A 12438-nucleotide genomic window follows, 5' to 3' on the forward strand; every position below is an offset into this window, starting at 1 on the left:
AGGCTGGTCTTGAACTCCTGACCTCAGGTGATCCGCCCGCCTTGGTCTCTCAAAGTGCTGGGATTACAGGTGTGAGCCACTGCGCCCAGCCAACAGTGGTTATTATTAAAAGACTAAGAAGTAAGCTCTGTGGGTGAGTTGGGATTATTTTAGCAAGGAGAGATGTGAGCTAAAAGGTGACAGTGACATTCTATGAGGGAAGAAAGTGCTTCTGTCTTTTAAAAACCTCCTTCTACAGGGAACAGGAGCAACTGGATTTATGTTTTGGCACAAATTTTCTGACAATAGGAGGAATCTGGCAAGATTGCATGGTCTTTATTGGAGATATTGAGGCAGATATTTAATATCTGAGATGATTTTGAAGTTTGACCCTTTCTGGGAAAAATTATATGGTAATAGATATTCGAGCTCACATGCACATAACTCTCTTCTCATATTCCAAAGTAAGTTTAAAAAATATTAAAAACTATATCAAACATGCAAAAAATGGTAGATAATTATATAAAGGATGTTTGTGCATCTCCATCTAGCCTAAGAAGTACCAGTGAGTTCTCAGAGCTAGCGGAGGAGGCAAAATCCTTTTTTTTGTTTTTTTTCGAGATGGAGTCTTGCTCTGTGACGCAGGGTGGTGTGCAGTGGTGCAATCTCAGCTCACTGCAACCTCTGCCTCCCGGATTCAAGCAATTCTCCTGCCTCAGCTTCCCAAGTAGCTGGAATTACAGGCATGTGCCACCACACCTGGCTAATTTTTTTGTATTTTTAGGTAGAGATGAGGTTTCTCCATATTGGCCAGGCTGGTCTCGAACTCCTGACCTTGTGATCCACCCACCTCGACCTCCCAAAGTGCTAGGATTACAGGTGTGAGCCACCACGCCCAGCCGGCAAAATCCTTATGTTCCTTTGCCCCAGCCCCTGCGTTGAGGTCACTGCTCACCCAGAGGGAGTGTAGGTGAGGCAGATTCTTAGGCTCCTGTAGCAGTGGAAGCTGCACCTGACTCAGAACACCTTGCACATCACAGAGAGCAGACTCTGTCTCTTATACACATCTAGATGTGTATAAGAGACAGCACCTTCACTTTCCTTTATTAAGTTAAAAGAATAGCAAACCTCCTTTGCCCTTTATCCACACACCATCCCATCAGTGGAGTTTTAGAGAGCAGTGCCACCAGAGGGAAGGAGAAGCCCAGGGAGCTGCCTCGACCACCCTGCCCTAGCATGTATTATGCACTGCAGGTCGTCTCATCCCCTGGACCCTTGCACCTCATACTCCTTCTTACTTGGGCTCTGCATGGGTAGCTGAGCCTGCTCTGAGGCTCACAGTCCTGTGGAGGAGGCAGGGCATTTAGCGTGTGAGCCAGTCAGCACTGTCAGCACTGGGGAGGAGCACAAGCAGTGGTTGGCAGCAGGAGCTGGGGTGGTGGGGAGATAGCCCTGAGAAGGGGGAACTGCAGAAGCTCAGCAAGGGGGCAGACAGGTCCCCAGGAAACTGCCCCAGGGGAGTGAGCGTGTGAGGAGTTGGGAAGGAGGCCAGAGGGGTACGGATGGCCCCAGGAGTAGGGTCTGCACGCCATTGTGGGGATTGCCACACCAAAACGATCACTCTGCTGCCTTGTGGAGAAGAGGCTGGGTTCAAGCGATTCTCCTGCCTCGGCCTCCTGAGTAGCTGGGACTACAGGTACTTGCCATCACACGTGGCTAATTTTTGTATTATTTTTAGTAGAGACAGGGTTTCACAATGTTGGCCAGGCTGGTCTCGAACTCCTGGCCTCTGGTGATCCACCTGCTTCCACCTCCCAAAGTGCTGGGATTCCAAGTGTGAGCCACCACGCCTGGCCAGGTTGTGCATTTTGGCAAGACTTACTCAAAAGTCCTGCATCTGCATCAGACACCTTAGCCGAGGGGTTGTGACATTGCTGTGTCTTACTACCTTGACTTGGCCTTGATGACTCAGTTTGAGTCAGAGGCTTAGCTGCTGTTTTGCGTGTTGTTTATCTGAGTCAGTGTGAAGAAGCCACTTCTGTGCTCGCCAGCTGCAGCTCTGTCCAGACATCACCAGCAGAGGCTACGTGGTGCCTGAGCATTTTAAATCTTGGTTAAATATGCTTAGGATCCCAGAGACCTTTTAAACTTTTGGCAAGGGAGTGGGGTGTGCTCCGCAGGGCAATGACAGATGCTAAAATAGCTTTGCCACATTAGAGTACAACTGCTGTTCAAGGGGGTTTGGTTGAAAAATCATAAACATGCTTCACAGTGCTCTGATCCACCCCTTCTCCCTTACCCTCTGGAGAGACTGTGGCAGTGTCTATCAAGTAGTAATTTTCTAGCTTATCTCTTTCATTACTGTGTGAGCAGCTGAGGATTTTCCTTAAACAGATATGGATGTAGTCCTGAATGTCTGTTGGGCGTTTTCAGGGTACCTAATTGCCCAAGGACAAAGGAGAAACAGTGATTATTATTATTTCTAAATTATTATTATTATTTTTTGAGACACAGTTTTTCTCTTGTCACACAGGATAGAGTGCAGTGGCATGATCTCGGCTCACTGCAAGCTCCTCCTCTCGGGTTCAAGCGATTCTCCTGCCTCAGCCTCCCAAGTAGCTGGGATTACAGGCACCCGCCACCATGCCTGGCTAATTTTTTGTGTTGTTAGTAGAGATGGGGTTTTGCCATTTTGGGCAGGCTGGTCTTGAACTCCTGACCTCAGGTGATCCGCCCGCCTTGGTCTCTCAAAGTGCTGGGATTACAGGTGTGAGCCACTGCGCCCAGCCAACAGTGGTTATTATTAAAAGACTAAGAAGTAAGCTCTGTGGGTGAGTTGGGATTATTTTAGCAAGGAGAGATGTGAGCTAAAAGGTGACAGTGACATTCTATGAGGGAAGAAAGTGCTTCTGTCTTTTAAAAACCTCCTTCTACAGGGAACAGGAGCAACTGGATTTATGTTTTGGCACAAATTTTCTGACAATAGGAGGAATCTGGCAAGATTGCATGGTCTTTATTGGAGATATTGAGGCAGATATTTAATATCTGAGATGATTTTGAAGTTTGACCCTTTCTGGGAAAAATTATATGGTAATAGATATTCGAGCTCACATGCACATAACTCTCTTCTCATATTCCAAAGTAAGTTTAAAAAATATTAAAAACTATATCAAACATGCAAAAAATGGTAGATAATTATATAAAGGATGTTTGTGCATCTCCATCTAGCCTAAGAAGTACCAGTGAGTTCTCAGAGCTAGCGGAGGAGGCAAAATCCTTTTTTTTGTTTTTTTTCGAGATGGAGTCTTGCTCTGTGACGCAGGGTGGTGTGCAGTGGTGCAATCTCAGCTCACTGCAACCTCTGCCTCCCGGATTCAAGCAATTCTCCTGCCTCAGCTTCCCAAGTAGCTGGAATTACAGGCATGTGCCACCACACCTGGCTAATTTTTTTGTATTTTTAGGTAGAGATGAGGTTTCTCCATATTGGCCAGGCTGGTCTCGAACTCCTGACCTTGTGATCCACCCACCTCGACCTCCCAAAGTGCTAGGATTACAGGTGTGAGCCACCACGCCCAGCCGGCAAAATCCTTATGTTCCTTTGCCCCAGCCCCTGCGTTGAGGTCACTGCTCACCCAGAGGGAGTGTAGGTGAGGCAGATTCTTAGGCTCCTGTAGCAGTGGAAGCTGCACCTGACTCAGAACACCTTGCACATCACAGAGAGCAGACTCTCCATGGGTCCCACAACATCCCTGGGAGAGGTACCATGTACCTATTTATAGTGAAGGCTCTGAGGTCCAAGGTCATTTGAAGAAGTAGTGTGTGGCTGTGATTTAAAACAAAAACAAAAACAAAAAGAAAAAAAAAGTCAAATGTAGGAGAGTATACAGTAGAAAATAGGACCTTCTTTCAACTTTGTCTCTCTAACCATGCCCGGCCCCCCGCCTTTTTTTTCCCACAAGGCACTGAGTCTTACTTGTCATTTCATTTCTCTTTCAGGAGTAATCTCCACCTGGATAAGCACTTGTTTGTGCTTCCTTGTTTCTCCCATGAATGGAACAGGCGTTTCCATGAATCTGCATCTTGCTTTTCCCATAGCAATATATCTTGGAAATTGTTCCATATGATCACATTCATGTTTTAAAAATTCACCTCATTCTTTTTAAACAGTTGTGTAATATTCTGTTGCTTATTTATAACATTAATTTAACCAGTAATCAATCTGAAGACATTTAGGTTTCACATCTTTTGTTACAGTGGGTATCCTTACATATTTGAAGTGCACAAGGGTATTTTAGGACTAAATTCTGAGAAGGGGGTGGTCTTACAAAGGGTGAAATAGAAAGGTGGGGAGGGTTTGTGGCCTGGCAGAGGGTCCATGGCCTGAGCTTTTATTTGTTATTATTATTATACTTTAAGTTCTAGGGTACACGTGCACAACGTGCAGGTTTGTTACATAGGTATACATGTGCCATGGTGGTTTGCTGCAACCATCAACTTATCATTTATATTAGGTATTTCTCCTAATGCTATCCCTCCCCCAGCCTCCCACCCCCCGACAGGCCCTGGTATGTGATGTTCTTCGCCCTGTGTCCATGTGTTCTCATTGTTCAATTCCCACCTATGAGTGAGAACATGCAGTGTTTGATTTTCTGTCCTTGTGATAGTTTGCTGAGAATGATGGTTTCCGGCTTCATCCGTGTCCCTGCAAAGGACACAAACTCATCCTTTTTTATGGATGCATAGTATTCCATGGTATATATGTGCCACATTTTCTTAATCCAGTCTATCATTGATGGACATTTGGGTTGGTTCCAAGTCTTTGCTATTGTGATAGTGCCGCAATAAACATACGTGTGCATGTGTCTTTATAGTAGATATACACAGTAATGGGATCACTACTGAATCAAATGCCATTTCTAGAACTAGAGGAATACCTTGAGGAATCACCACACTGTCTCCCACAATGGTTGAACTAATTTACACTCCCACCAACAATGTAAAAGCATTTCCATTTCTCCACATCCTCTTCAGCATCTGTTGTTTCCTGACTTTTTAATGATTGCCATTCTAACTGCCATGAGATGGTATCTCATTGTGGTTTTGATTTGCATTTCTCTGATAACCAGTGACAATGAGCATTTTTTATGTGTCTGTTGGCTGCATAAATGTCTTCTTTTGAGAAGTGTCTGTTCATATCCTTTGCCCACTTTTTGATGGGGTTGATTTTTTTCTTATAAATGTGTTTAAGTTCTTTGTAGATTCTGGATATTAGCCCTTTGTCAGATGGGTAGGTTGCAGAATTTTTCTCCCATTCTGTTGATTGCCTGTTCACTCTGATGGTAGTTTCTTTTGCTGTGCAGAAGCTCTTTAGTTTCATTAGATCCCATTTGTCTATTTTGGCTTTTGTTGCCATCGCTTTTGGTGTTTTAGTCATGAAGTCTTTGGGCCTGGGCTTTTCTGCTGATACATCAACAAAACATCACTGCTTTTTGCATAAAACTTCTGGGCTTTTGAGTCCTTTCTGCCACTCTTGTTACTCCTCAGGACATACTGTTTTCAGGGAGAGAGTGTCAATCCCCCTATGTTCAGAATGAGAATCCAGCAGGGAATGGGTCAGGGAACTTCTGGGTGATCACTCACTTCTGTATCCCATTAGAGTTTGGGAGTGGGTGTCTGGCTCAGCCTGCACTGTGGGGCCAGATATGCAGCACACTCCAGGTACAGCCCAGCAGTGGCTGCTCCTGCTTTACTTGGTTCATTTCCCAGACGTCCCTGTGGTTTGTCTGATTTGGAATCTCTTGTCTTTGCAGGTTGCTTTCACAACCAAAATTTATCACCCTAATATCAACAGCAATGGCAGCATCTGCCTTGATATCCTGCGGTCTCAGTGGTCTCCAGCGTTGACTGTGTCAAAAGGTAGAGACGCTGATGGCATGCTCTGTGTGCCTTGTCTCTTACACGTGTTTTTACCCCAGCACTGACTGAGTGAAAATGGAGGCTCAGAGAGAGCAGTCACCTTTCCCAGGTCACTTAGCCCTGTCCACTACTGTGCCTGTAAGTGGACATCCTTACATCCCTATGAGGCAGCACCAGCAGAACTTTGTGCCCCACGCCCTGGCGCTTCTCAGCAGTCCATTGCCCTGGGGTGCTCAAACTGTCACATGAGTGCAAGAAGAAAATATTGATTCTACTTATATTTTTTATCTAAAAATAAGAAAGGCAAATATTAAATTACCTTCTCTGTTCCCTCATTTATTCATCCAATAAGCACAAAACGAACTGTGAGTCAGCCCTGAAAAAAGATACAGGGCATGCCCCTGGGGACCTCAAAGTTGGTGGAGAAATCCTCCCTTCCCAAATAAATGATATTAAGCACATGTCTCTGGTTGAAGTTGAAGAAACCAGTCTAAACTGAGCTTAGAAATGCAGATATTCCTTCTGAACTAAGATGGGCTGCACATGGGCTGTGCGTGCACAAGAGACCTGAATGTAGACAGTGCAGTATCCTGGCAGGTGGAGCGTGGGTAGGATGGTGAAAAATCAACCCAAGAGAAACAGAACCTGGCCTAATTTTTAAATTTCTCTGTAGAGGAGACAGGATCTCACTTTGTTGCCCAGACCAATCTCAAACTCCTAACCTCAAGCAGTCCTCCCTTTGTGGCCTCCCAAAGCACTGGGATTATAGGTGTGAGCCACCGTGCCTAGCCAAGTATCTTAAAAAAGGCAAACCTGCCCCTGTCATTGGTAGCTTTATGTGTGGGGAACTGTGGTCAGGACTTTGATGGACTCGCTGAATCCAGTTTGTTTGGAATCATATGGTGAGTCGAAAGCAAAGCCAGGAATGAGAGTTCACATTTCTCTCTGGGACCCCAAGAATCCAGGTACCACAGTTCCTTCTGTTCCTCACCACAGCCCTAGTGGGTGATTCCCTTCTCCCAGGGTTGCTGAGAGCCACACTGAGTGCACGTCCTAGAGACGGTGCTGGCACACAGGAGGATGCATCTGCTTTGTAGTTAGACAGACCTGGTTCAGAATCTCTTTATTTTATATTGTTTGAGATTGAGTTTCACCCTTGTTGCCCAGGCTGGAGTGCAATGGTGCAATCTCAGCTCACTGCAACCTCTGCCTCCCAGGTTCAAGAGACTCTCCTGCCTCAGCCTTCCGAGTAGCTGGGATTACAGGCATGCACCACCATGTCCGGCTAATTTTGTATTTTTTTAGTAGAGACAGGGTGTGTCTATGTTGGTCAGGCTGGTCTTGAACTCCCGATCTCAGGTGATCCGCCTGCCTCGGCCTCCCAAAGTGCTGGGATTACAGGCATTAACCACCATGCCTGGCCCAGAATCTCATTTTTACCCATTTATTGGGTGTTCCAAATCTGTGACCTTGGACAAGTTACTTGAATGCTCTGAATTCTTGTTTCCTTACCAGTAAACAGGACTCCTGGGACTAAATGCCAGAGGTGCATGATGTGGGGTGCAGACAAGGATGGGAGGGCAGTTGGAGACTAAGATGGGGTGCTTCAGTGGAGAAGGGGAATGAGAGCCAGGATGCACCCAGGAGGGAAGTATCCTAGCATGGCATGCCTGAGGCCACACGATACATGGGACAGAGCAAGTGGTACATCAAGCAGTTTATATTGGGCTGTTGAAGGGAAGACATCTCCTTGGTCAATACAGAGTGCAAGTTCAGGGAGGTTCACCCAGGGGTGACCTAGCAGCCTCATGGCTACAGCTGACCAACCTTTTCTTTTCTTCCCAGTTCTCTTGTCCATCTGCTCGCTGCTCTGCGACCCCAACCCCGATGACCCTCTGGTGCCAGAGATAGCCCACACCTACAAGGCCGACAGAGAGAAGTATGCATCCTTTTTGGGTTGCCTTTGTGCCATGGCTGCCCCAGGCAGCTCCATGCGGTACCTATGCTCTGAGCTGGTGCTTCTGTGCTACAGGTTCCCATGGACATTTTCCTGCCCATGCTGAGCCATGTGCACAGTGGGTGTGCCCTGGGCTTGGACTCCTGGCTTTCTCACTAACATGTCTTTTGAGTCTAAGAAGGGAGAAGGAGATAAAAGCAGTTCACCCTCCTGGATAACTCATTAGCTGCTGCTACTATATATGAAAACATTGCCAAGTCCTGCCCTCGAGGCTAGCAAAATCAGTGGTCAGCCAAGAACAGACTCAGAAGAATCTGACAACAAGAAAAATTTGGATTTAAATTCTAGGGTTTATAGGCTAAGACAAGGGGATGTCTGCTTGGCTATACCGAAGGTGAGGTTGAACTGCTGTGGTCAGTTCGCTGGCTCAGCTCAGAAGTCAGCAGTGTGTTAAACCTTCACTGCCAGCTCTCTGTTTAAACACCAATTAATAGAACCAGAATTGTAAAATTCCGACCCCCTAGGCCAGGCACAACCACATGCACTGTAGCATGAGGGTGTCTGTAGTTGGTAGGGCTGGCACAAGGGGTCATCACCAAGTGTTAGTCTCTGAGTGCTGACAGCACTGTGAGAGAGGCCCAGGTGTGGCAGGGGTTGCAGTCCTGTGAGTGGTGTGAATCTCAGTTGTGGACCTTCAGAGAAGGTATTGCTGGCCCTTTTAAAAGACATCTTCAGTGAGTGAGTTCTTCAGTTCATTACTCATTACTTCTTTCCTGTCTGAAGAGATTAGAATGGAGTATGTTTTTTCCTTGTTTTTGAGACAGGGTCTCATTCTGTTGCCCAGGCTGAAGTGCAGTGGTGTGATCACAGCTTACTGCAGCCTCGATCTCCCAGGCTCAACCTATCCTCCTGCCTCAACCTCCTGAGTAGCTGGGACTACAGGTGTATGCCACCACACGTGGCTAATTTTTTGTAGAGACAGGTTGCCCAGGCTGGTCTTGAACTCCTGGGCTCAAGCAATCTGCCCACCTAGGCCTCCCAAAGTGCTGGGATTATAGGTGTGAGCCACCACACTCAGCCACATGGCTTTTTCAAATTATATTTTTCTTGAGACCTTTATAGATCTTATTATTTCCTTCACTGGAGTTTTCTCAATAACAATCAACATTTTTAATTGACTGGGGTTTAACTTGTGTTTATTTTAACACTTATTACGAGATATTTTAGACATACCAAAAGTGCTTTTTTTCAGTGCCTCTTGTAACTATAAATCTCTCTAATCTATAGTCTCATAGCATCAAATCTCATTACAATGATGAGAGTAAGTGCACACACCTGCATAGTCCTCAATGGATGCCCGGCCTGCTCCACGTGCTTTGCATACAGACTTCTCTAGTCTTCCCCACAAGCACACAAGGCAGGTACTCTCACTATGGCAAGCAATCAAAAAAGCCAGGGCACAGAGGGGTGGAACAGCTGCTGAGGATGGTGCTGATGCACACTCCGGTAGGCAGATTCCCAAGCCCTTGTTCTGGAGTTTGTGTGCTGAACGTCCTGTAACTAGTACAAACTGACCTTTGTATGTCTCTTCTCTGTCCTCCCTGCATCCATATTGTAGGACAGGCGAAAGAAAGGGAAGAAGTCTTTGCATTATTAAATCTTCCACAGCAGATAGTTATGGAGAATCAACAGTCTTGGGTTTACACAATGAGGGATTCACCCAGCTGGGGGTTTACAGCCATATCTGATGTGCTCTTGCTCCGGGGAAAGCCTTTATTCCACTTACCCATCAGCCCCAGATGTTTGACAAGCAGCAGCAGTAGCAGCATTCCCCACATCAGTCCTGTTCTCTGCACCACATTGAAGGGAAGTGACCATTTCAAGTGAGGGTGTCACTCCCTCTGCTTTTTTATTCCAGGTACAACAGACTAGCAAGAGAGTGGACACAAAAATATGCTATGTAAGTGCCTCGGAGGTTTTACGTGAGACGTTGAAGCTGGCAGAGAGGTCTTCCCTTAAAACTTTGGGCTGTTGGCTGAGCCACTCAAAGAGCGTCATCTGTTCTTCAAACAAATGTTGGTCACCCACTTTCTCCAACTGCAGCATGTTGGTGCCATTTTCAGCATTTATGGCTTTGACAGTGCCACCTCTTTGATGCCAAATCAGCAGCCATTGTTGTTATGATCTGCAGTCTTCCTGATGACACTGGAATCTCTCTCTCTGCCACCTCAGTTTGTCTGTTGGTCTCTTGGGGGGCCAGGCCCTGCACGTCTCTCCTACCTGGCCTCAAATGGTGCTGCTGCCCATGATGGTACCACACCAGGGCCTCAGCCTGGCCCCTCACCACATACCCTTTGCCTTTTAGAACTCAGTGCCATCCTGGGTGCCCAGGTCAGAGCAGGCTTTCTTCACACCTCATCTGCTGCAGAACCACATCCTGAGGAGTCTCAGCTCATCCTGGAGGGAATTGGGAACAGTGTCACTGGGAAGTGAAGGCCTAGCCCTGCAGCTTCCACCAGTCTCCTCCTGCAGTGCCACATGCTGGCATTTCTCCCTTCACACCAAGAAGCAGCAAGTGGAAAATTTCAGGATACAAAGCACATAACACCCCATAAGAGATGACTATGTTTTTAGAAGCAAGAGCAAAATTATGAAACCTCTAGAGATTTGGGTCATGTTACTCCATTTGATGAGGAGTCTCACTATTCCCCGCTCCTCCCACTAGGAGCCTACACTAAGTCCAGGTGTGAGCCATTCACAGACTAGAACACAAGGAGGGAGAGAGACTCTTAAATGTAAATAAAAATGCAATTCACTCATAACTCTAAATGATAATTGACATTTCAGCCTCTTTCTTTTAGGCAGAACAGAAGATACCCACTTTTAACAGTTATTTGGAGCCTGAAATTACAATAGCCTATTAGGTGATCGGCTTTCTGGCTTGGCTTTCTGATGCAACATATTTTAAGGTTTGCCTTTAAAGCTTCGAGCCTTGAGACTAGGTTACTTAGGAAGAGGACAGAAAAGGGTAGAGATTATTCTAATAAAACTTCCGAAGAGGGAAGAAAATTGAGGAGCTTCAGATCTCTAAAGCCAAATTCAACCTGATCTTTCTAGGTTGGTTATAAAGCTGGTCCACTCCCAGGAAGTGATGCTAAACTGTGACCAAATGGCCAGATGGGACTTTTGCAGGCTGATTGAAAGGAAGTCTACAGACCTAACACAAGCAGTCAGCCAAAGGTGACTGTGGGAGGTTGACTTCTTCCAGAAACTTCCAAGTTGTGGCTACAAATTTATTGCCAGATACTTTCCCATTGAGAATACTGAGGTTATTCACATAATCACTTCCTTAGCAAAGGAAGAAGCACTTTCAACTTGGGCTGCATTCCCTTTGTGAGGATCCACATTTAGGATCCTCCTGCTACCATAAGGCCACTTTTGGGGTCCTTTGGGTGTGGCTGCATCTCACCATGGTGAGGATTGCCTTTTTTGTTTTTCAACACAGAGCCTTGCTCTGTCTCCCAGGCTGGAGTGCAGTGGTGCGATCTTGGCTTGCTGCGACATCTGCCTTCCAGGTTCCAGCAATTTGCCTGCCTCAGTCTCCCGAGTAGCTGGAATTACAGGCGTGTGCCACCATGCTGGGCTAATTTTTGTATTTTTAGAAGAGATGGGGTTTCACCATGTTGACCAGGCTGATCTCGAACTCCTGGACTCAAGTGACCTGCCCACGTCGGCCTCCCAAAGTGCTGGGATTACAGGCGTGAGCCATCGCGCCCAGCAAGGATTGCCATTTTAATTGTATCTTCGCTGCTTCTTTGGTCTTTGCTTAAACAAAACAATAAATCTTAATAGTTGGGGAGAATGCTGTTACCAGTGTCCTCTAGGAAGGCTGTTAGCCTATGACTGTACTGAGCAGCAGTGCCATCTGGTGCCTGAGATCATGTGCTTCAGGCAGTTGTCACACTGCATCTACAGCCAAGCATCACAGAACACTTCACTCGTGGTCAGGGAAGGTGGGACTGATTCACATGTTAGAGACACATCAGATGGGAAAATTCAGGCCCAAATTGGTGTTGGGGAATAACCATTCTCTGGTCTTTCAAGTGTAATAACTTATGATTCCCAAGAAACTGATGAATTTTCTGAGTGCAGACAAAATTTCCCCAAGCCTGCTCTCTCTGTTGGATATATGTAATAGAGAAAGTCAAATCAGCCCTTTGGGGTTCGTGGTAAAAATTCACTCACCCTTTGAAGCCTAAGGTGGCTCTTTACCTTCCAGATCTCTCAGCAAATCCCATGGGCAGAAATGTCACCTGCTTGCCATGTCTTTGAGGGGTTCAGGTCAGCCTGGAGAACAGGCTCCTTAGGTCAAAAACCTTGTTTTAAGAGCCACTGTGGTTCAGTCAGTGTAACCCATTTGTGCAGAAGCCATGCTTCCAAGGAAGTTCTCAGGTTGGCAACTAGACAGCAAATCTGAGAAGCCACCTGTGGAGTAATGTGTTGTTTTCTCTGTGGACAAGAGATATCAGAAAGGTGCTTGATCTTGAACAATTGATCCATGATGAACAAATGACCATTAGCTCTCC

General features: G+C 46.2%; 1 protein-coding gene across 2 annotated transcripts in view; it reads left to right on the forward strand.

Annotated features, from left to right (window-relative positions):
• UBE2D4 (ubiquitin-conjugating enzyme E2D 4 (putative)) overlaps positions 1–10684 on the forward strand; it is a 28385-nt gene extending 17701 nt beyond the window's left edge. For both annotated transcript variants that reach the window (XM_011983223.1, XM_011983225.1), the window contains 3 exons: positions 5790–5895; positions 7741–7834; positions 9771–10684. In XM_011983223.1, the coding sequence (XP_011838613.1) occupies positions 5790–5895; positions 7741–7834; positions 9771–9816 (246 nt within the window). In that variant the 3' untranslated portion in view covers positions 9817–10684. The remainder of the gene's footprint in view (positions 1–5789; positions 5896–7740; positions 7835–9770) is intronic.
• The last annotated feature ends 1754 nt before the right edge of the window (positions 10685–12438 follow it).

This window comes from Mandrillus leucophaeus, unplaced genomic scaffold (genome assembly GCF_000951045.1).
Source record: "Mandrillus leucophaeus isolate KB7577 unplaced genomic scaffold, Mleu.le_1.0 Scaffold248, whole genome shotgun sequence".
Lineage (NCBI taxonomy): Eukaryota > Metazoa > Chordata > Mammalia > Primates > Cercopithecidae > Mandrillus > Mandrillus leucophaeus.